The sequence below is a fragment of the Colletotrichum orchidophilum genome (genome assembly GCF_001831195.1).
Source record: "Colletotrichum orchidophilum strain IMI 309357 chromosome Unknown Scaffold_10.1, whole genome shotgun sequence".
NCBI classification, from domain to species: domain Eukaryota; kingdom Fungi; phylum Ascomycota; class Sordariomycetes; order Glomerellales; family Glomerellaceae; genus Colletotrichum; species Colletotrichum orchidophilum.
In genome coordinates this window covers 441,129-464,335 of record NW_019172966.1, presented here as the reverse complement: position 1 = coordinate 464,335, position 23,207 = coordinate 441,129, and the positions used below count along the sequence as shown (strand labels likewise).

Sequence of the window (23,207 nt, the reverse complement as noted above, 5' to 3'; positions counted from 1 at the left end):
ACTCATCCGTCTCGAAGTCAACGAACATGACGTAGTCGGCGCAACCTTTCTCGGGAAAAACAACATCTCCAACACGTCCAGCCCGAGGTGTATACCTGGTCAACCTGAAGAGAGAACATCAATGGGACCTATTGCTCAAAGTTGCGCTGTCAGGGTCAACTGAATCCCTTGAATAATGTTCCCCGGGCTTTTGTGAATCTGGGCTTCCGTGAAAAGCAATGATTCCAGTCAAAGATCTTGGGTAACCCTCAGCGTCAGGAGACATCATCACAAGTTTTTCATCCCGCACACTACTCCAGGCCTCCACACGGTAGCCAATACAGACTCATCCTAGGCCAAGGACTAATTGCAGAAGCTCAAGTCGACCAGGATAAAGTAGAAATATTACGGGTAGAACCGCTCATCGGAAAATGAGTCTTCACCCAGGAAATCCCTATTTGAGCAGCCCGGCATTGGGGGTGAGCGTCAGCACTTTTTGTCATGGCACATTGTCGAAAGGAAGAACCCGCAAATATCTCTCAAACGGCCTCTGGAATTCATTCCATGGCCCCGCCTCGCCGGCGAAAGCCCTTCACAATATTCATTACATGGTCTGTCCCCCTCCTCCATCTCGCCCCCTGTTGAAATGCCGCCTTGCCTAGTCTGCCCCACGAGGGAACAGGTCCCTGTGGGAGGAAGAAAAAAAAGGCTCTCAAAGTAAAAAGCACGCATGGGTGGAATTACTTGTTACATGGTTGCCTCTTTCTTTCTTGTATCAGGTGTGTCCCTCTGTCCATTCGCAGAGACCATCCCAGATAAAAAACAACAACTGTGTGAGGTTGGTTGGTAGTGGTTTAGTAGTGTCAAGGTTCGAATTCGACAAAAAAAAAAAAAGGTTGTGTAGAAAAAGCAAGTTTTGCTGCTCAAGATTTCTCTCCGGAACAGTTTCGCAGCGGCCGTTACGCCTCGAAACAAGACAGTGGCCCTGCTATGTCTCATCATTCAATCTCTTTTCGTGGTAAGACGATCGATTGAGTGAGCAGGACCCCCGCCGGACCGTAGTCCTAAAATGCATCTCATCCCGCCTCCAGCCAACCAGCCGTTTCCCTACCAATCTTGAGAAGAAGAGGTTCAAGAGATGTGCAACGCCTATTGCAATCAGAGTGAGGAATGTGTTTGTTTGCGTGAGATGTGTGCGCCATTAACCAGACTGGTACACGAAAAGCGCTGTGATCGGGCCATGGAGGCCATGTTGGTGACAAAAGAAAGAAGCGAGTCGGTTTGATTTAAGGGGTAGGATTGTGCCAGGGAGAGCTGTGTGGGGTGCTCCATGCAATTGATAGTCACTCGGAGGTTGGCGTCGGCCACTGTTTGCCGTCTGATGCCGGAGAGGACTTTAGGAGTAGCTCGACTGATGGATACCTGCGTAGATATCGAAGGTCGTAAGTACGTAATGGGTCATGATCCATTAGTTAAGGTATGGACACGACAGCCGAGATGATTGTAGTTTGCGCGAGGCCATGCGATGCTTGGCGTACACTGCATCAGGCCGCTGACTGAGACGGACCCGCGGGTGGGAATCAGCAGGACTGATATAGGAGAAGCGGCTCTCCGACATTTTCGATCTCGGGAATGGTGCACTTGAGGTCAAAGGCCTTGGACAGCACAATCTTGAAGATCTGCAGGTGGTCAGTCGGACTCCAAGTCCACCACTAAAGAAAGGCTCACCTTTTGCACATTGATACTATGGCTCGTGCTCGAGAATATCAACGCGGCGCGCATTGCCTTGGCAAACCGGCGAGCCTGTTCCTGTTAGCCGCCGAAATGAACGGTGGATTATCTGGCGACGTACCTGGTTCGAGATCTCTTCTTGGTCTTCTCGCGGAAAGTTGACAAAGTGGTCGTACTTGGTACCCACCAAAATCGGGATGGCCGTCTTGTTGAAGCCCCTGCCTTGCCTGTACCACTCCTTGATGCTGTTGAGCGTGCTCTTCCGTGTCAGGTCGAACATGAAGAGGATCGCGACGGCGTCATTGCAGACCAACGGGAGCATGTTGACGAACTCGCGCTGGCCGCCCAAATCCCAAATGGAAAAAGTGATTTCCGTATTCCGGATCGAAATCGTCTTTTCCATGAAGTTTACGCCTAGCGTCTGAATGTAATCCTCGTCCCAGCTTCCTTCCACGTACTTCACCATCAGACTCGTCTTGCCGATTTGCGCATCTCCTACCATGCCGACCTTGATGACAACGTGGTTGCGACCGTTGCTGGCAGCGGCCTCCGCACCGGCGCTGCTGCGCGACGCATGGTCGGCGTAGCCTTGTTGTGCGCCGCCACCAGACAGTCCAGAGGCAGGTCTTGAGATGGAAGGGGCGTTCATGGGAAGCGGTGGTGTGTTGTACCGATCCGAGTGCTGCTCTTCGGGTCGCGGGGAGTGTGGGAGGCCTTGGTCGAGAGACTGACTTGACTGGTGACGCTGCAGCTCTGGTTGATCGTAGCCATTGTTCTGGGCTACCTGGGGAGAGGCATCGAAGGCACCGATGGTGTCGTCGGGGTGAGGAGGGACGGCAACGTGGTCGTGCTCCATGGTGTCGACTGCGTCGTGGAACTGGGCCGGTGACCCCGCGGATAATGTTGATGAATCCAGCGTGGAGATTCGAGGGTGTGGGACGGGAGGCTCTGTCTCGAGCAAGGGGTCGAGAAGTGGACAATATTGGAGGTTGCCGGCTTGCAGATGGGTGAGGACAACTGGCAGTCGGCTCCGAGTCCCAAGAAAAGGTCGAGGAGAAGGCCGGGGGAGTGGGCGGCAGGTTTCAGTTCAGGCCCGACGATGGCTTCATGGAGCACTTGCCAGGGGCGGCGGCGCGGCGATCGATCGGATAGCGGAAAGCTGACTCGAAATCCGGCTATTCAAGATGGGATCTGTCACTGGTTAGGATTGGCGACGTCGACGCAACTCGTGGAGGTGAATAGGTGAAGTGGGAGAGAGGGAATGGATGTTCAGGCAAAGATGTCTCACCTAGCCTCTCCACATACGGAGGCAGAGGAGGAGAGGATGGCCAGGACCGTGGTATGGACGGTACGGGGCCTGGAGACGGTGCAGTGCGGGAACAAGAGAGGGGATTGGATGATGAGTTGAAGCAGGGGTTGCCCACCTCGAGCTGGAGTCGAGCCGAGCGATGGGAATAAGGGCCTTGTATTGGACCAGACAAACGTACCGGCAATGAGCAGCAGCAGCAGGCAACTGGTGACCGAGTTGCGGCAGCCGTGCTGAAGCTTGAAGACAACTCGTTTGGAGGGCTAGGTCCAGGGCAGAAGGTGACGAAGATGAAAGAAGCCAGGTTGCGTTGGACGGTGAGGCAAGACAAGGCGAGAGGAGGGTCAGGTATCGACGACGGGATGGCGATGAGATGCGGCGGTGCGGTACTCGATGTCAGGAGGACCTGGAGGTGACGGTCATGGAATGCACCGAAACGGGTCAGGGTATGGGGATGGATTAGCGGAGATCCAGCCAAGCACCCGTGGATGTCAGTGTCAAGCGCCAGGGAAGTTGTGCGCGTTGGATAAACGGGATGCTTGTGCGACTTTGTTGTGCTGTGCTGCCCCGTCGTCGTGTTTTGGTGCAAGAGAGGGGGGGGATGCCAGTGCAACATAACATTGGCTCCATAAGGTAGGTACTTGGGTACCTTGGAGTCTTGGACAGGCATAACCAGTCAACGGAAGCAAGCGACTCCTTGGCTTAGACGACCTAGCGGAGCATTAGTGAGGGACGCCAGCGCAAGAAAGCCCAGGGAAACGGCAAGTCAGGGCATCCCCAGGCCGTGGCGCTTATGGCAGATCGAGGGAGGGAGGTGCGACAGGGGAGAGGGGAAAGCAAACAGCCAGTCAGATGGAGAGGATGGACGCCGGGGGTGGGCACTCGGGGCCTGGCGATGACGCCAAACTTTCACAATTAGGCCACGGCTGTGTGGAGAAGACGCGAGACGGACGCGTTTTATGTATTACCATGTCTAATCCTCGGCTGCGTGTACATGCACATAATACGCAGTAATAAGCACTGGCAGCGTTTAGTTCTGTTCCTCAGCTGCCCCACGCACCAAGGGCGTCTCTCCCTTCATTGCACTAACACCTCTAGCACCTTGTGACGGAGATTTGGTGCTGTTGCTTCGAGGATTATGGATGATGCATCATGGGCCAGGCGGCATTTATGGAATCGACACTCACCCATGTAGGCAATCATTCCTAGGTTGTCCGTACTGTCTTTCGTTCTTGCCAATTTTTTCTTCTACTTTGCAGCACCACGTGCGATCCACTGACTTCAGGCGAAGCTGAAAGAAGCCCAAGAGCCCACCAGTCAGTGGATCGACGGTGGACGGGTACACCGTACGGCCACTAAGACAAAACGTTCAAAGGGACCAGCCGAGCCTCACCAAACAAGGCACAACTTTCGAGGGCGGTGAGCCTCATGTCGTCAGTCGTCAGTCTGACTTCTCACACGCCTGCAGAGATAGGGACAGCACCAATCCTGTCGGCAATGTTGACAACCCCAAGCGTTGTTGTTTGCGACGTGACATTGGCCGTTTAATTCGTGCAGCTGCAGCTCGTTGTCCGGTAAAGTACAGCGCCCAATGTCAATAGAAAACTTGCCCAAAGTCAACAACCCCATCACGCCCGGTTCTCATTACTTAAGCCTGCCCACGCGACATGGGACGATGCACGGAGACCCGGGACCCGGGCTCAGGCCCAGCAAACAGGCCTCAGACCGCAATTCTAGAACGATGTTATCGTTGACTCTCTGGAAGAACCCCCAACCTCAATTGCGTATAGCGCTCGAAGGCTTCATAAAATCTACAGCAAAAGGGCTAGAGCGAAAGATGCTGAGAAGGGGAAGAAGAAAAAAAAAAAAAAAAAAAGGCAGACGAGAGTGAAAAGGTCGATGGTGATGGAGACTAAATCCCGCCATGCAATTTCGCTGGCACCAAATGGGCAATTCATGCAAACGGCATGAAGCCGTTTACTACCTAGCCCACACGTCCGTCGTCCACCCGCCCAAAATTCGCAGACCAAGAGACGGGACACTCCCGGGTGGCCTCGCAACGGACTCCTGGCCCGCTCCGTCCGAGCCCTTGGGTTCATGCCCGGGTCTCTCCTCTCTACCTTAGACTGTCGCTTCCTGACCGCGGGGCTTCCTTGTGACTGACACAGTGACACACCTCCAACTTGCCCAGAGTGAGTGACAGAGGGCGCTCCTCGGCTTGCCCTCCTATCGCTCTCCCTCCAAACCAGCGCGGTCTCTTATCGCCCTATCCCGGGCCGATGGCAGTCCGTCCAGACACCATGACTAAGGTGAGAGCGTTTCGAGAAGCCTGTCCCCTGATTGGCTCGAAAGCCGTGTTTGATCGAGGTTCCCGGTCTCGATAAGGTACGTACCGATAACCTATCAACCCAGGCCAAATTCCCCAGAAGCTCTAAAGTCGGCCGTTCTGACCTCATTATCAAACACTCCCAAACTCCCCCCAAAAACCTACCACCTCTCTCTACAACGTCCAGTCCTCTCGCGAAATCTCAACAATGGCCTCAATTGCACGCAGCATGAGGGCAGTCCGCCCCTCCGCCCTCTCCCAACTCACAAAGGCCGCCCCCCGCGCCTTTTTCCCCCGTCCCGCGCAGCGCAGCTTCTCCACGACCCCCAGCAGTGAGCTTTCCCTGAAAGCTTCGGCTCCCCACCCGAAGTATAAAGACTGACCCTTCGGACCTTCTTCCGAACCAACTCAACAGGCTTAATACGCAAGTACACAAAGGATCACGAGTGGATTGACCTCAACGCCGACAAGAAGACGGGCGTCGTCGGCATCTCCGAGTACGCCGCCGAGCAGCTGGGCGACGTCGTCTACGTCGAGCTGCCCGAGGAAGGCACCGAGGTCGCCCAGGGCGACGCCATCGGCGCCGTCGAGTCCGTCAAGAGCGCCGCCGACATCAACGCCCCCATCAGCTGCAAGGTCACCCAGGTCAACCTCGGCCTCGAGGAGAAGCCCGGCACCATCAACAAGGTGCCCGAGGACGACTCCCACGGCGGCGGCTGGATCGCAAAGGTCGAGGTCGACGAGGCCGGCGTCCAGGAGCTCGAGGCCCTCATGAGCGAGGAGGAGTACAAAGCCTTCACCGCTTCCGAGGACCACTAGACGACGGGGGCGAGAGAGAGAGGGGGAGGGGAGGGGGGAGCAGCTTAGTAGAAACAGGTTGCCGGCAGTTCAACCGGGCAGTGGTCTGTACTATACACCGATGCCAAGCGGGTATTCACTTTCGGGTTTGCGGTTCAACAACGAGATAGCCACCAACATAGAGCAATGAGAGATGATGGTCATCAAGGTTCCATTCAGGGAACAGTCTATTTTGCGATTGTCATGAACTTCATTACGCAGTGGGGTTGGCCGCCGCAGCCACAGTCTCTGCCGTCGCAATCTGGTCACCCGGCCGCGCCTGGTTGATGTCGTCGAGGATCTTTTGTGCACCCCCGTCCACCAAGTCCTGTGCCACGAGCTTGCCAAAGTCGTCGGCCTCCTCCCGCGTCGCAATCTTCTCAGTCCTCTCCGCGTCCACCCCCTGCGTACCGTCGACGTGCACCACCGTCGCCTTGAGGCGCAGCAGCTTCTGGCCGCCGTCCTCGACCCAGCTCGTCTCCACCCCGATCGGCACGCTGCATCCCCCCTCGAGCGTGCGCATAACGCTCCGCTCCGCGACACAGGCCAGCATTGTCGGCTTGTCCTCGAGCTCCCTGAGCACCCTCAGCACTCTCTCGTCGCCCAACCTGGCCTCAATGCCCAGCGCGCCCTGTCCGACGGCGTGCAGGGTGCCGCCGTTCTCCGAGTCGAGGTACTGCGAGATGCGGGCGCCGTAGTCCATGCGCAGCAGGCCCGCGGCGGCGAGGATGATGGCGGAGAAGGGGCCCTCCGGCTCGTCGCATTTCCTGAGGCGGGTCTCGATGTTGCCGCGCACGTCGGCAAACTTGAGGCCCGGGTGGCGGCGCTTCAGCTGGGCGATGCGGCGGATGCTGCTGGTGCCGATGACGCTGCCGTCGGGTAGGTCGCTCAGGCTCTTCCAGCCGTGCTTCTCGGCGAGACCGGCCTTGAAGACGACGACGTCGCGCGGGTCCTCGCGCTTGGTGACGCAGCCGAGGGTGCAACCGTCGGGCAAGGTGGTGGGCATGTCCTTGAGAGAGTGGACAATGATGTCGAGCTCCTTGGCCACGAGCTTGGCCTCGAGCTCGTTGGTCCACAGGCCCTTGCCGCCAAAGTTGTACAGCGCCGTGATCTGGTCCTTGTCGCCGAGGGTCTGCATGCTGTGGATCTCAAAGGAAGCGTCCGGGCGGGCTTTCGAGAGGCCCTCGACGACAATCTCCGTCTGCTTCATCGCCAACGCCGACCTGCGCGTGCCGACGTGGATGGGGGTGCCGTTACCGGCGGCGGCGGCGGCGGGCGGTGCGGCGGCGGGCGGTGCGGCGGCCATTATGAGGGGTGGCGGAGTGTGCTTGGGATGAAAATTCGTCTCAGCGCATCCGACGGTCGATTGTTGGGGGTATCCTGCCGTGTTGAATGAGGTCAATCGCAAATTGTTGGGCAGAGATGCGGTGTGTCGAACGACGGGATCGAATTTTGGCTCGGATTTTGAAGTTGGAGTACTTGGCAGGGGGGTAGGAGCGATGGCGGGGATGGAGGGGTAGCACAAGAGCAACCACGTCCAGTTCGGTACTGTGACGGGACTGTATCCGACACTGTGTGCCTGCAGGGACTCAGGGGCCCCCGGGGTCCACTCCCTCCGCCAGCATCTCCGAGCCTCCGACTGCATCCCGTCAAATTCAAGCCGAATTTTCTGTGCCCTCTCGAATCAGACGTGGAACATCATCAATTATGGGTCATCGTCGAGTAAGCGTCTTACCGACAAGTTCGGCTTCGGCGCCCTTCAGAATCGGCTTCGGCTGCATCTTGAGCCTCCCCGAACTTGATAGCCCAATTCATCCGACGTACCTTTTCAGGCCCTTTTCTCACTCAATCACACGGAGCTCTGGGTGTGCGTGGGAGCATCCGCCATCGTGCAGAGCAAACAACTCTGACGTGGCGAGGCACAGAGCACGATACGACACGATATTCATGATTTTTGAATTGCTCCTATTTTCCTATTCTCCTTGAGACAACAAGCACGACCTACGGCAGTCCCCTGGTCCAAGAGGCGGCATGCTCAGGGGAGGAGTTTCTCACTGATACCTGACACGACCAAGTTTGAGTGGGGATCGAGGACACGAAAGACACCGTGTTCGTGTTCTGGACGATCTCAACCTGTGATGGCAGTCCGTTGCTCTGGGTCCTGACGTGGTCAGCATGCTCTCCTCCTCGTCGAGTCCGGTTGCACCCGCGCCGTGGACGAGTTACTTTGTGCTTCTCGAGATCGGCTCGCGGCAAATGTCGAGGTACGATGATGCGGAAGGACGCAGCTGTCAGGACCGTATGAGTCTAGCATCGTCTCGCCGTCTCTGGAGTTGACGTCTGCGGTCGTTGTAGAATGCTGCGTATTGTTTAGCGAGACATAGCGTAGCTTTAGGAGCAACCAGCCAGACCAAGTTCAATCTTGTCCAAATCGAATCCGAGAAGGACTTGGCTCTAGGTCCAAAACTCGTGCAGTCCCACCTCGCGACGGGTGCAACAAACAACGTATAAGCTACACCAGCCGAATCTACGAGAACATCAGACTGTCTCCATGTCCTAGGAACCCTTCTTCCTCACCATACAACAGCTCATGGCCCAAACTTTTGACGTCGACAATGTATAAAATCAGTCACTGCAACCGGCAATCGATCACGCAATATCATCTTTCCCCCATCTCCCGCACCCAGATTAGCGGCAAAGACCTCGTTTTGCCAAATCACGATACAACCCTCCGGCTCTCACACCACGCAGACATGAAGTTGAACATCGTAACACTGACCGCCCTCCTCGCCTGGGCATCTGCCGCGCCACAGGACCCTCAAGTGCCATCAGTCTCAACCTCCATCACGACAATAACGGTCAACGGCCAGCCCGCGCCCACCGAGCCTATCCCAAACAACCCCAATCCGGTCTCCACCCCCGCTCCTGCTCCCGCTCCCGCGCCGGCTCCCTCCGATCCATCGCAGCCGAAGCCCGCTCCCGGCGGTGCCCACTGCGTCTGTGGCGCAACCTACTGCGGCAAGGTCCTCGTCGGCTTCCAAGGTAACGTCCTCGCCTCCCCGCCAGTTTCCTCGCCTTCGTATCATGACAGACCCTGACAGACCCAAACTCTAACTCCCATGGGGGGCCACAGGCTACACCACCGAACAAGTCGGCCAGGGCTACTGCGCAACCCCGGGCACAAACTGCGCCTCCGCCGCGCCCGCCGTCGAGTCCCTCGAGAACACCCTCTTCGTCTGCATCTGCCCGCCCGGCCAGAAGCAAGGGTCCGCCATCGAGCTCATCTGCCCCTGCCAGGGCCGCTGCAAGAACGACGAGCCCGACTTTATCGGCCGCTGCGAGACGCCCTGCAACCTCGGCTGCGCTCCCGCTGCGCCGAGCTCGAGCGCCTCCGCTATTCCTGCGCCCGTCCCGGTCCCCGTGCCCGTTAACCCGTTGCCTGCTCCGGTTCCGGCTCCAGCTCCTCCCCCTGCTGCTAGGAGACGGTCGTAGGAGACGGTCGCGGTGCCCACTGGTCGGGCCTCATTCTTTTTTCGTCGTCTTGGGAATGTGGGGGTGGTATCTCTTCTTCTCCCTTTTATATTTTCTGTGTGTCATGTTGCGGGTCAACGACGACTGGGACGGGCATTCATAACTCAGCACCCCATGAAGGGGCTGAGTCCTACGCTCTCTTTAGCTTGATCGGAAAAAGGGGGTTTATCTCGGCAAATAGGCATGCTGCCTTTTGGGGGGTCACTCTCTCCAGTTTTAGGTACCAACATTCATTCAAAGTTGATTCGCAGCATCGCCACCCCTTTTTGTTGAGTACAGACGTCCATGGTATGACTTCAAATCCATCTGGACGTCTTCACGTTCACCGAGCCTTTTAAAACTGAGTACCGATGAGGTGAGCTCCGAAATAACGGCTCGCTAGAAGCGATATGCAACGGAGAGCCTCTGATCACAAGCACACTGTCAATATGTGTTATATACTGCAATTCGTACTTTCCTAACAGAACCAAAAGCCGCATTCTTCCATCACAGTGTATACAACACGCAAGTCAACTTAGTGAATTGGAAACGAAAAGGAGGGAGAAAGAAAGCCAAGATGTATGTTCATGATGGAGAGCTCCTTGAAGATGCAGCGCCTCTAGGGGAAAGACCAGATGCTCCCGAATCAAAAACATGTGGTTGCCAACGGAAGATTTTGCTGCGCAATACCAGATCTCTCTAGAATCTATGTTGCTCGGGTCTCGACGGCTGCTTTGATCGCTGTGAAAAGGCGTTGTCAGTTGGCCATGTCTGGTGGACGTGGAAAAGGGGGAGGACCACAAACCGTCGCAAGTCACTTTGGCGTCTCCAAACAACATGCGCGTTCCGGGCATGTAGAACATGGGATTCGGTACGTCGGCTACACCGTGTCAGTTCGTCACCCTAGAGATGTCTCTCTCTCTCCACAAAACTCACCATAGCCGCTGGCCATGCCCCTCTTCATCACAATGACCTGCTTGCTCTTCCACGCCTGGAGCACGGGCATACCGGCAATCGGGCTCCCAGGCTCGAGAGCAATGGGATTGACGGTATCATTGGCGCCAATGACGAGCGTGACGTCCGTCTCGCCAAAGTCGTCGTTGATCTCGTCCATTTCGAGAACAATGTCGTACGGCACGCTCGCCTCGGCCAGGAGCACATTGCACTGGCCCGGCATGCGGCCGGCCACGGGGTGGATGGCGAAGCGGACGTTGATGCCCTTGGACCGGAGCATGCCCGTGATCTCGCTGATGGCGTACTGCGCTTTCGCGACGGCCATGCCGTACCCCACGACGATGATGACGTTCTCCGCGTTGACGAGCGCCTCGGCCGTGTCCTCGACGTTTGTCTGCGTCACGACGCCTTCCATCTTGTAGTCTGTTTGTGCCGTCGGGGTGGATATGCCGCCAAAGAGAACGTTGGTCAGAGACCTGTTCATGGCCACGCACATGATGTACGAGAGAATGGAGCCCGAGACGCCAATGAGCGCGCCGACAGTCGTGAGGAGCGGGTTGTCGAGCATGAAGCCCTCGGCCACGAGCGCGAAGCCCGAGTAGGCGTTGAGGACGGTAATGACAACGGGCATGTCCGCGCCGCCAATGGCCGCCGTGGTGGTGTACCCCTTTGCAAAGGAGAGTATGGTGTTGGCCGAGAGGGCCATGGCAGCGATCATGGGCGAGCCGGGCGCGAGGGTCACAAAGGCGCCCATGGTGCCAATGTTGGCGGCGAGCATGCTCGAGTTGAGGATGTGTTTTCCAGGGAGGACGAGGGGCTTGGAGGACATTTTGCCCGCGAGTTTGAGGAAGGCGACGATGGAGCCCGTGAAGGTGATGCCGCCAATCAGCACGCCGAGGTAGCCCGTGACGAGGTGCAGCGTGGAAATGTCGTCAATGTGCGCCATGACGCTGCCGATGGAGGTCAGCACGGCGGCGAGGCCAACGACGGAGTGGAGTGCGGCAACGGTCTGCGGGAGGTCCGTAGGCGTGATGCGCTTGCCGATGAGGATGCCCGCGACGCTTCCCAGGGCCGCGAGACCGGCGAACTGGGTCAGAACCTCAGGGGAGAAGCCGACGGCAAGTAAGGAAGCCAACACGCCGGAGCCGACGCCGAGCATGCCGAGCATGTTGCCCATGCGGGCCGTTGCCTGCGAGGCCAGGCTGGAGAGGGAGCTGATGCAGAGGACGGAACTGACGGCGTAACCGGCCTGCACAAGGCCTGCGGCGCCGGTGGCGGCCGCGGCGATGTATCCGCCGCCGAAGAGGGCCGCGGGTACGGCGTACAGCCAGGGGTATTCGGGCGGGTCGGTCGGTCGCTTGAACATGTCGAGCATCCGCTTTGTGAGGACAAAGCCGCCAGAGACATTTACGAAGGCGAGGAGGACTGATGCCGCGCCCAGGGCTTGTGGGATCGTCTGGGGGAGGTAGCCTCCGCCTAGGATGAAGAGACCACCGATTCCGACCATGCCTAGAAGACTGTCAGTCTGGATCGCATGTTTCCCTTTGTCGCTGCTCATACTAACCCGAGATGGCGTTGGTGACGCTCATGAGGGGCGAGTGAAGGGCGGGCGTGACTCCCCAGACGACGCGGTAGCCGATCAAGGAGGCCAGGGCAAAGGTAAAGGCGTTGCCCATGAACAGGGGACCAGTCATCTTGCCCAGAGCCAGCGCGGTTCCCATTCCGGCCGTGACGGTGGCGACCTCGCGGGACGTCTTCTGGAAGGGGGTGAGAGCCACGGCCTCGGCTTCCGGCATAACGGTCGGCGGTGGCGGCGGCGCTGGGGGAGGGGCTTTTCGGGGCGGCGGCGGGAGAACGTCGCCCTTTAGCGTAACGACGGCGCCTCGCACGACCTCGTCAGTGAGATCGATGCCGAATTCCTTGTCCTTTGGCGCCATGGAGAGAAGGAATTTGGTCACGTTGTTCGAGTACAATGTCGAGGACTGTGTCGGCAGCCTGGAGGGGAGATCGGTGTAGCCTGGATTTGTAAGTCCCTCTCTGTCTTTTGACAATACACTGATTCAAACTCACCAATGATCTTGACGTCCTTGTACACGTAAAGCTCGCCAGGTTTGGTTTTTTCGCAGTTGCCGCCAGCCTCGGCCGCTAGATCAACGACGACGGAACCGGGCTTCATGGCCTCGAGCATCGACTTGGTAATGAGCTTCGGCGCGGGTTTGCCCGGGATCAACGCCGTGGTGACAATGATATCGACCTCACACGCCTGTTCGTAAAAGAGCTTCATCTCGGCCTCGATGAACTCCTTGGACATCTCCTTGGCGTACCCGCCGGCGCCTGAACCGTCCTCCTTGACGTCCACCTCGATGAACTCGGCGCCGAGCGACTGCACCTGCTCACGGGCTGCGGGTCGCGTGTCGAAGCCTCTGACAATGGCCCCGAGCCTCCGTGCGGTCGCAATGGCACTGAGACCCGCGACGCCAGCGCCGATGACGAGAACTTTGCAGGGTGGGATCTTGCCGGCGGCCGTGACCTGACCGGTCAGGAAGCGACCAAAGTTGTTAGAGGCCTCGAGGACGGCCTTGTAGCCGGCAATGTTGGCCATGGAGCTGAGCGCGTCGAAAACCTGGGCGCGGGAGATGCGCGGGATGAGGTCCATGGCGAAGGAGGTGGCCTTTTGCGCCGCGAGCTTTTCGACGAGCGGCTTATTTTGCGCGGGCTGCAGGAACGAGATGACGGTCTGGTGCTCCTTCATGAGGTCGATCTCGGACGGGATCGGGCTTCGGACTTTGAGCACGACATCGGCGCCGGACCAAACCTGCTCGGGCCTGTCGACAAGTGTCGCGCCGGCGCGGTCGTAGGCCTCGTCGGGGAAGTCGGCCTCGGCGCCGGCACCGCGCTCCACGAGGACCTTGGCGAAGCCCTTTTTGAGCAGGAGGGCTGCGTTTTGCGGGGTCAGCGCGACACGTCGCTCATTGAGGTAGATTTCCTTTGGTACGCCGACGGTGAGCTGCGCGTATGGGACGGACTGCGGTTCTGCGACTGTGGAGTAGGTCGCCGCCGGCGTGGTCAACGGGCCCAAGACGGAGCCGGAGCTGGAGCCCGCCGAGGCGACCGACGCATGGCGGATGAGCTGTAGGGGGCGGGGGCCAACGGCCGGGACGAGAGCTTTCGTCTGGCGGCAGGCTCGCGCGTGGCTGGATTGCCACTTGCGCGGTGCCCCAATGGCGACGAGAGAAGCCTGTGCTACATCTGAATGCAGGGGAACGGGTGTATTACATTAGCAATCGCAAGCGCCGGGATTTTGAAGTATTTGGGAGCTACTTCTCCTTCTGCTTGAGGACCGGGAACTTCATGGCTTACCTGCTAGACCATTCCGCCACGCGCGGGGGACGGCGAGCCGACCGGAAGCGCGGGAAGAGCACAGGTTGTAGGCCAGAGCTGGCCGTAGGACGGAGAGGTTCGCCATTGTGGCGGCGCTTCGAGCATCCAGGCTAACGAGGCCGGGGCGACGAGGACGGTTGGCAGGGCCCTGTCATCTGCTGGTGACCACTGCCTGAGTCGACAAGGTTGTGGCAGGGAAAGAATCCGCGTCGATTGTGAGAAAAGAAAGCTGCGGCATATAATGGGAAGATTGAGCTGAGAGGAGGGAGGAAGAGGAGAAGAAGTGAAAGAAGGAAAATGGATAAAGTCTGGATTGACTTTTGCGGCCAAGAGAAGGACAACGAGACAACGGGCTTGTGCTGTGTCACGTTTGTTCGGCCGTTATTCTTGTTCCATCATCGTTCGTTCTCGTCCTCGTACTTGTCCTCGTCACTACTTTGAGCTGTCCCTCACCTCGCCCGTCACCCGCGCATCCGGATCCCTGTTCTCTCCCACCCACCCCCCAAGTTCGTTGCATCCCAAGACGGGAAGTGCAGAATCGGTTCAGGCGTGTCGCAGATGTTGCAGCGCGAGCTCCAAGCTCCTCCAATCATTACCCGACCTGGATTGTTTGGAGTAGTCTGCGTGTCTGCCGAGTGGCTTTTACCCCCGCCAACCGCCCCGTCCAAGGTTCCCCTCATGGGCATGTGCGGTACGAAGTACGGTACTTCTGCGAGAACAGCTGGGGGAAAGCCAGTGTCGCAGACTTGAGTGCCTAAAGTAGGTAGGTACCTTGGATGGATGTGGTGTGAGATGTTGGTGGAAGTGGTCTGGTGCATGCTTCCGTGCAGGGAAAGAGCTGCAGGTTGGCCCCATCCCCCGTGCGGCCATGCGGCCCATGCCCCCCGTTTTCCCTCTTTCCCCAGTGTTCCAGTGCGGGGTGTGGGGCCGCAAGCACTAAACATGGCGCTAAAACACGGGCGCGGTCTTATCCCCCGCCATTTCAAGCCCGCGATAAGTTGATAAGGCCCGATAACTCTTCGACGTCGGGTTCATAATATGTTCTCCCAGTACCTCAACATTTTACCTATCTCTTTCCCCCCCTTCCATCCGATGAGTTGGATAAAGCAACCAAATGTTTTGCGAATTTGGTACGGAAACACTGATTGAAGCCCGCCCAGACTGTAGCCGAGCACCAAATGCCTGTCCCTGGCATCCCGAGTTAGTTGCCCGCGTCTCAGCGCCAATGGAAACCTGCAGCCGTGTTTGTGAATACCCGTCTCTTCCGGGTGTCGATGCAGACGGAGACACATCGCTATCACACGTCCTCATTGGGAAGGGGGGCTTTATAGTCGTATTACCCTGGCATCATGGCAACTTATCCATCGTGATGCATAGTTCAAGTTATGTGCAGATAGATCGAGCGCGATGACTTCTCGTCAGCACTTAATCGCATATCAAAATTATCCAAACTCAAGACGAACGTGTCACATGCACGAAGCACGAGAACATATTCGCGACAGCATGCATATGCGCACAGAAGAGGGCAGACGTGCATCGGCTGCTTCGGAGCGATGAAGCACAGCCAGCGCAGATTCGACGTGCAGATTCGGCATGCAGGCAACCAATGAGACCCGCCTTTTTCACAGTGCTCATTTCCTCCGCAGCTTTCTGACCTGAACCTTCTCTTCTTGCGCCCAGGATGCCCATCACAAGCCCAGCGTCTATCGCCCAAACCACTCAAAAAATCATCATCGTCCTCGACGAGTCCCATCATCTGCTGGATACTATAGGATCGATCCTCCAGTTGCGCCGCGTTACCATCCAAATCATCTGGTTAAACACGCCCGATCCGGCGCCGGTGTTCATCCCGTCCTCCCAGCTGGCAGCGTCCAGTGACGCTAAGTGCTCCGACGATGACCCGGCCGGCCCCACTTCTGACGCCTACTGCTGCTGTCCGGAAGCTGGCGGGAACCCGAGCGCCGTGAGGTGCTTGTCCATCGTGGTTGGCAGGTGCAGAGGTAGATTAGCGAGGGCGGTCTGGAGGTCACCGCGGTAGAGGGTACCCATCTTGGAACACTTCTCCCTTAGCTGCTCTATCACGGTCTTGGACTGCATTTTATCGGCGTAGAGGCTCTCCATGCCGGCATTGACGATGATGAACTCGGCCTCGTTGAACTCTGTAGGCGCAAAGTAGACTTGAGGACCAGGTCCATGAAGTGGTCCGGGTGGAGGAACGTCGTCACCCATTCCAGGCCCAGGGTCTTTTAGCTAAGGGTACACAAGAATTGGCGATGTTTCGTGAGTTGGATATAGTGACTGCGAACACCTTTCGCATCGCGGATGATGTTGACGGCGGACCGTACGGAGGGGCATCTCGCAGTCGCCGAAAGCCGGCCTGGCCATGGGTTTCGCTTGCAGATACGTCAGTTCGTGCGACGCAGGCTGCTGCTTCAGCGTCTCCCGCATCTTCAGCACGGAGGAGCCGTCGCCGACGGTTTTGCGGAGGAAGTCGTGGGCGAATATTGATTGAGCCGTCAACAACGACTCGCACTCGACCAGGTGGTCGGTCGTCTGCGCGGAATTGGCATGGCTGGCGGATGTCAAGATGGACGACGATGCTACCGTTTTGAGCTGTGTGACAGCCGGCGGGCCCCCGGGTGTGGCGGTGGACGATGCTGGTAGGAGGGAGAACTGCAGCTCCAGGTCCTCGAGAAGGCGGACGACCGCGTGAAGGCAATGATCTATGAGATCAATCACGGGGTCGCAGCGAATCTACGAGGGGGGCCACACCCGTCAGCCCTACGTCCAATGGGTGGTGCCGAGTGACATGGGCGGTAGGAGCCATTGAAGGGTGAGACAGCATACTTTGCGGGCACGACAAGCATCAGAGCGCGGCCCAGGGTCAACTAGGAGGGACGGGGGCGGTGCGCTCGGGTTCCGGCTCCGACGTATATATGGACCAGGTCCTGTGGCTGTCCTCGCGTGGCAAATGTCCGCTGATAAGGCTGGAGGGCTCATATATGATGCGAACACAAGGTGGACGAGAGAAGGAAGGAATTTCGACCCATATGAATGTGGAATGACAGGCCGTTGCAGAGAGTTTTGCAGATCGCCCTTGCTAATTATGTTGCGATGGACCCTTCAGGGGCTCGTAGTGTGGCATAGTTAGCGATTCAGGGCTTATCCAGGCTAAGACGAGGTGCCTTGGCTGTGCATGCCGCTGAAGAGACGCAGTTGAACTGGGGTCCCGGGCTTAGGAGGCGACTAAGGTAGCTAGGGGACGTCAGGGCCATGATTCGCCGGTAAGAACTCTGTAGATCCCGAATCTCAGTATTCTAGCACCGTAACGTAGGTAGTGGTAGTCAATTCAAACAAATCCCACCGGCAAAGCCAGGGCCATATTACCAGAATGAATTTAGCTATTCGAGTGCCCGTGATAGGTGCCTTAGGGGCAAGGATCAGCTCTGTGACGGTAGCTGTAAGTAAACCAATCGGTAGTCTTCCCGACTGGCCATTCCCGATTGGCCATTCTTCAAGCGCTAACGTTTATGTGAGACCTTGCGGGATAGCAAGCCACAGCGACGTGATGTCCTCGTGGTGACAGCCACAATCTCTGACCTTGGGGGGTCGAGGTCTTTCACATATCGTCGGGGCGGAGCTGTTGCGTCTCAGATTCCACCGCAAGCCGCAAAGGGCGGCGGAAGAATGATTTTCAGCACGGTGTGATAGGATTCGGTTCAATTAATACACCCTGCTGACATCTGTTGGACAGCAACGGGGCCCTTGGGGCCTTTAATGACGAACATCGCGCCCCGAGAGCACCGCACCCCGTCCAACGATGCACGGTGAGCGCCCGAGCGAAACTCTCCCGCGGCCCCCGCCATGAGCCTGCCAAGCTGCGCACCGGCCAATCACCTTTTCCTGTTCATTGCGACGCACCGAAGCGGGTCCACTCTATCGGTTCCTTGAGGTTCAATGACGGAGTCTGCGACGCTGATGACCCGCCATTTCGTGCGATTTGGTCGCAAACGCGTGCAATTTCCGCCCCAACGTACCTGCAAATATGAGTACCTTGAAAAGTTGGACGACATCTTTTACCTTCATCTTGAGGCTCTTTGCATGATATAACCTGCTCGTCTGGTTACCCATCCCGCATGAGGTCTGGTACACAATACGCAGAAGCCCGGCTCCATTTCCAGAGGAAGTTGAATTACACACAAGACGCATGACTAGCTCAGATTTAGAGAAACCCACCAAACCTTGTCAACTGCGGCTCTCATCAACAACCACCAGCCATCAATATGGGGGCGGAAGTCAAAAAGATGGAGCATCCTCCGGCCGAGGACACTATCGCCACCATTGCTTCGCCGGCCGAAGCTGTGAAAGATGAGGGTGGCGCATTCAAGGCCTACTTGGTACAACATCATAGCCCCTTTTGATGTTCGCCTCATGGACGAAAATATGCTAACATGCCCAAGAGAATCTTCTCGTTCGGAGGAGCCTTTGAAAAGCTCCTGCAAGCTGTCGCCATAGCTTGCGCCGTGGGCGCAGGCGCAGGTGTGGCCCTTCAAAACTTGATCTTTGGCAGTTTCGTCACCACCATTCAAGACTTCACCACCGGCCAATCTACCCCTCAACACTTTCGAAATGAAGTCTCGAAGCTCGCGTAGGGCCCCCTTTCACCCTCCAGAGATCACGCCAAAGCTAACCCCCTCCAGCTTATACTTTGTCTACCTCGGCATCGCGAGATTCGTCCTAGCCTACGGGTACATCTCCCTCACGACCTTTTCGGCCTACCGCATCACGAGAAACATCCGACACAGGTACCTCCACGCAGCACTCCGACAGGAAGTCGCCTTTTACGACATCGGCTCCGGGGGCTCCATCGCGACCCAGGCCATCTCCAACGGTCGCCTGATCCAGGTGGGGATCGCCGAGAAGCTCGCCCTGACGTTCCAGGGTCTGGCTGTCTTCGTCACCGCCTTCATCATTGCCTTTGTCACGCAATGGAAGCTCACCCTCATCGTCTGCTGCATCGCACCCGTCATCCTCGTTGTCATGGGCGTCGTGTCAACCATCGAGGCCGGCCTTGAGACCGAGATCCTCGACATTTACGCCCAAGCCGGGTCCTTCTCCGAGGGCATCCTCTCGAGCGCTCGTACTGTCCACGCCTTTGAGATCAGGTCGAGGTTGGTGCAAAAGTTTGACAAGTTCCTCGGGGATGCTCACCGCATCGGGAACAAAAAGTCTGCCCTCTTCGGCGTGCTCTTCTCCTTTGAGTATTTCGTCATCTACGCGGGCTTCGCCCTGGCTTTCTGGCAGGGCATCCACATGCTGAACCGGGGAGAGATTACCCAGTCTGGAGACATTTTTACGTGAGTTTGCTGGTACATCATTTCCTAAGCGCTGGCTGACCTTTTCTCAGCGTCCTCCTGTCTGTGGTAATTGGCGCAACGAGCTTGACCATGCTGGCGCCGTACGTTATCGAATTCACCCGCGCCGCCTCGGCCGCCGCCCAGCTCTTCAAGCTCATCGACCGAGTCTCCGAGATTGACCCTTTCGACAAGTCCGGCCACCAGCCAACAGAGACAGTGGGCGTCGTCGACCTGGAGAACATCACCTTTGAGTACCCGACTCGCCCCGGCGTGACGGTGCTGGACAATTACTCACTCCATGTGCCCGCGGGCAAGGTGACTGCGCTTGTGGGATCGAGCGGCTCCGGAAAAAGCACCATCATTGGTCTGATTGAGCGCTGGTATAATCCCAAGTCGGGTACCATCAAGCTGGATGGCCAGCCGATCGACGCGCTGAACTTGAACTGGCTCAGGAAGAACGTCCGACTCGTGCAGCAGGTGAGACGAGAGACGCCTACTTTTCGGGGACCAGCGCTAACTCTGTGATAGGAACCCGTTCTTTTCCAGGGAACCGTCTTTGACAACATTGCCAACGGACTCGTCGGCACCCCGTGGGAGAGCTCGCCCCACGAGGAGCAGCTGCGCCGCGTCCAGGAAGCCGCCAAGATCGCCTTCGCCCACGACTTTGTCTCGCAGCTCCCCGAGGGCTACGACACCATGATTGGCGAGCGCGGTGGTCTCCTTTCGGGCGGCCAGAAGCAGCGCGTCGCCATCGCGCGGAGCATCATCTCGGAACCAAAAGTGCTCCTCCTAGACGAGGCCACCAGCGCCCTGGACCCCCACGCCGAGGGCGTGGTGCAGCAGGCCCTGGACAAGGCCTCCGAGGGCCGCACGACCATTGTCATCGCCCACAAGCTCGCCACTATTCGCAAGGCGGACAACATCGTGGTCATGAACAAGGGCGTCATTGTCGAGCAGGGGACGCATGAGGGCTTGCTGAAGCGGGGTGGTGCTTATACCCGTCTCGTGAGAGCGCAGAACTTGAACGTCGTCGAGGAAGGGTCCATCACCGAGACGGAGGAGGATGGGGAGGAAGAGCCGGCGGCCCCGAAGGAGGATATTGAAGTCACAAAGACTATGAGCCGCTACCGGACGACGGACCAGACGCGTATGGAGACCCAAAAGGAGCGTGACAACTACAATCACCACAAGCCCATTGGTCTCATCAGCGTCGTCATCCGCATGGTGCGCGAGACCCCTGAGCTGAAGTGGGCATACCTTTCGACGTTGGTGGCCGTAGTAGTTGCCGGTAAGTCCCCTGGCCCCTGATGAGATTATTCGACTGCTAATTTGATTCTCAGCCGGCGCCTTTCCTGGCCAGTCCCTCATCATTGCAAACCTGGTCGACGTCTTCAACATGACGGGCTCGGAGATGATCTCCAAAGGCAACTTCTACTCTCTCATGTTCTTCGTCCTCGCCCTCGGCGTGCTCTGCTGCTACTTCACCATGGGCTGGTCGACAAACATCATTGCTCAAGGCCTCAACCACAAGCTCCGCCGGCAGTCCCTCAACGACTTCCTTCGGCAAGACCTCCAATTCTTTGACCGCGTAGAAAACAACACGGGCGCGCTGGCGAGCCGGCTCGAGTCCAACCCGCAGGCCATCCTCGAGCTCATGGGCTTCAACATTGGCCTGATCCTCATCTCGTCTCTGAATGTGATTGCGTGCAGCATCCTGGCCATCGTCACCACCTGGAAGCTCGGCCTCGTCGTCGTCCTCGCGGGCATGCCCCCGCTCGTGAGCTCGGGCTACATCAAAATCAGGCTCGACGCCCGGCTCGACACCAAGACGTCGCAGCGGTACTCGGCCAGCGCTGCCATCGCGTCGGAGTCCGTGACGGCCATCAGAACTGTCTCGTCCCTGGCCATTGAGGAGTCCGTCTTGAAGAGGTACACTGACGAGCTCGACAACGCTGTGCGGGCTTCGACGGGCCCCCTTTTCGTCATGACCATTGCCTTTGGGCTGACCCAGGCCATTGAGTACTTCTTCATGGCTCTTGGGTTCTGGTAAGTTTGGGGTGATGAACTTTCCAACCTCGGAGGCTAACGCAAAAAACTAGGTACGGCTGCCGCCTGCTTTCGTTCAACGAGATCTCAATGTATCAGTTCTTCGTCGCCTTCATGGGCACATTCTTCTCCGGACAGGCCGCTTCGCAGTTGTTCCAGTACTCGAGCAGTACGTCAATCCTCTCTGCTTGTCATGTCCCATCTCTAACCCTTCCCTAGGCATGACCAAAGGCATCAACGCCGCAAACTACCTCTTCTGGCTGCACGATCTGCAACCGTCCATCCGGGAGACGCCCCAGAACCGCGACGCCGCGCCCAGGGCCGGGGCCGCCGTCGGCTTCGAACAGCTCCGTTTCTCGTACCCGCTGCGACCCGAAGCGCATGTCCTCCGCGCAGTCGATCTCGAGGTGAGTCTCCCCTCCTACCATGGGTTGAGTAGAACCGTCTAACACACCTCCAGATCAAAAAGGGCCAGTTCGTCGCCCTCGTAGGCGCTTCGGGCTGCGGTAAATCCACAATGATCGCCATGCTCGAACGCTTCTACGACCCGACGACCGGCACCATCCGCATCGACGGCGACGCCGCCCTCTCGGACCTCAACCCCCGCCTGTACCGCCACATCGTCGCCCTCGTCCAGCAGGAGCCGACGCTGTTCCAGGGCAGCATCCGCGAGAACATTTCCTTGGGCATCGACGCCGAGTCCCTCGACAAAGTGGTCCCGGACTCCCAAATCGAGGCAGCCTGCCGTGCGGCCAACGCGTGGGACTTTGTCTCGTCCCTCCCTGAGGGTCTCGCGACCCCCTGCGGCAGCAGCGGTATGCAGCTCTCTGGAGGCCAGAGGCAGCGCATCGCGATCGCGCGGGCGCTCATCCGCGACCCGCGTATCCTGCTGCTCGACGAGGCGACGAGCGCGCTCGATACCGAGTCGGAAAAGGTTGTGCAGCGTGCTCTCGAAGAGGCAGCGCGGGACGGGGAAAGGATCACCGTCGCCGTGGCGCATCGGCTGTCCACGGTCAAGGACGCCGACGTGATTTGCGTGTTTTACGGGGGCCGGATCGTGGAGAGGGGGACACATGCGCAGCTTGTTGCTAGGGGTGGCATGTATAAGCAAATGTGCGAGGCGCAGAATCTCGAGTAAGGATTTCGAAGCGATTTCAATGCATTTGGGCTTGGGAGTTTGAGCGTCTTGACTTCTCCTCGGCATAGAGCATGGCGTTGGGAGAGCGGGTTTTTGTACAAAATCTAACACGCACTGCGCGATTCCGTCGTTCACACTTCACTCAAGAACTTGTAGATTGTAATGTTTAGACCCAAAGAAGAGATGCTCTCACGCTCAATGGATGTGATGCCATGCCCTACGAGTTGCCTCCTCCTGAGATGCGCCAGGTTCACCTCGAGGTCGGAGTTCCTCGGCCGGCCTTCTCACAGCAACGGCAATCCTTCAGCTTCGCTCCCTGGTTCTCAGCCACAGGGTCTGGTTCAAGTCTCCCTCAATGCTGGGTCAATCCGCGCGGTCTGGCGCGTCAGTCTATCCGGCTCACCGACGTCAGTGATTTGACACGGGTCCGTTGGAACTTTTGACTGCATTTCTAGACTGCCCAAGACACCGGGCTGGGCCACCATCTCGTCGACGTGACACCGATTGGGCACTCAGCTCATGCCGAAATCGCTTCTTCGATGTGACCGTCCGATGGGCCCCATGTCTCCCCCCCTCGTGGCGAGCGACAAGCCGTAGCAATCAAGAGGAACCATGAACCACTTTGTTGAGTGTTCGTTGCGC

The 23,207-nt window shown here is 57.9% G+C and overlaps 8 protein-coding genes across 8 annotated transcripts; 4 read left to right on the top strand and 4 right to left on the bottom strand.

Moving 5' to 3' along the window:
* Nucleotides 1–1,559: 1,559 nt before the first annotated feature.
* On the bottom strand, nt 1,560–2,566 carry CORC01_01963 (uncharacterized protein; the record flags this gene model as incomplete). Its single annotated transcript, XM_022613616.1, has 3 exons — nt 1,560–1,658; nt 1,708–1,782; nt 1,832–2,566. 3 exons carry the CDS (start codon nt 2,564–2,566, stop codon nt 1,560–1,562), a joined length of 909 nt encoding a protein of 302 aa, XP_022480000.1.
* Nucleotides 2,567–5,550: 2,984 nt separating this feature from the next.
* CORC01_01962 (glycine cleavage system H protein) lies at nt 5,551–6,161 on the top strand (the record flags this gene model as incomplete). The annotated part of the gene is made up of 2 exons (XM_022613615.1): nt 5,551–5,674; nt 5,758–6,161. The coding sequence occupies 2 exons, from the start codon at nt 5,551–5,553 to the stop codon at nt 6,159–6,161; spliced, it is 528 nt and encodes a 175-aa protein (XP_022479999.1).
* A 232-nt stretch (nt 6,162–6,393) lies between these two features.
* CORC01_01961 (porphobilinogen deaminase) lies at nt 6,394–7,485 on the bottom strand (the record flags this gene model as incomplete). Its single annotated transcript, XM_022613614.1, has 1 exon — nt 6,394–7,485. One exon carries the CDS (start codon nt 7,483–7,485, stop codon nt 6,394–6,396), a length of 1,092 nt encoding a protein of 363 aa, XP_022479998.1.
* A 1,447-nt stretch (nt 7,486–8,932) lies between these two features.
* Nucleotides 8,933–9,671, top strand: CORC01_01960 (uncharacterized protein; the record flags this gene model as incomplete). Its single annotated transcript, XM_022613613.1, has 2 exons — nt 8,933–9,221; nt 9,313–9,671. 2 exons carry the CDS (start codon nt 8,933–8,935, stop codon nt 9,669–9,671), a joined length of 648 nt encoding a protein of 215 aa, XP_022479997.1.
* Nucleotides 9,672–10,395: 724 nt separating this feature from the next.
* Nucleotides 10,396–14,109, bottom strand: CORC01_01959 (NAD(P) transhydrogenase beta subunit; the record flags this gene model as incomplete). The annotated part of the gene is made up of 6 exons (XM_022613612.1): nt 10,396–10,430; nt 10,495–10,569; nt 10,626–12,152; nt 12,208–12,660; nt 12,714–13,892; nt 14,004–14,109. The coding sequence occupies 6 exons, from the start codon at nt 14,107–14,109 to the stop codon at nt 10,396–10,398; spliced, it is 3,375 nt and encodes a 1,124-aa protein (XP_022479996.1).
* Nucleotides 14,110–14,321: 212 nt separating this feature from the next.
* Nucleotides 14,322–14,465, top strand: CORC01_01958 (uncharacterized protein; the record flags this gene model as incomplete). Its single annotated transcript, XM_022613611.1, has 1 exon — nt 14,322–14,465. The coding sequence occupies one exon, from the start codon at nt 14,322–14,324 to the stop codon at nt 14,463–14,465; it is 144 nt and encodes a 47-aa protein (XP_022479995.1).
* A 1,482-nt stretch (nt 14,466–15,947) lies between these two features.
* On the bottom strand, nt 15,948–16,891 carry CORC01_01957 (fungal specific transcription factor; the record flags this gene model as incomplete). Its single annotated transcript, XM_022613610.1, has 3 exons — nt 15,948–16,267; nt 16,370–16,747; nt 16,810–16,891. 3 exons carry the CDS (start codon nt 16,889–16,891, stop codon nt 15,948–15,950), a joined length of 780 nt encoding a protein of 259 aa, XP_022479994.1.
* Nucleotides 16,892–18,307: 1,416 nt separating this feature from the next.
* CORC01_01956 (ABC transporter) lies at nt 18,308–22,565 on the top strand (the record flags this gene model as incomplete). Its single annotated transcript, XM_022613609.1, has 9 exons — nt 18,308–18,421; nt 18,485–18,672; nt 18,725–19,381; nt 19,432–19,858; nt 19,910–20,669; nt 20,722–21,427; nt 21,481–21,596; nt 21,647–21,834; nt 21,888–22,565. 9 exons carry the CDS (start codon nt 18,308–18,310, stop codon nt 22,563–22,565), a joined length of 3,834 nt encoding a protein of 1,277 aa, XP_022479993.1.
* Between the last annotated feature and the right edge of the window lie 642 nt (nt 22,566–23,207).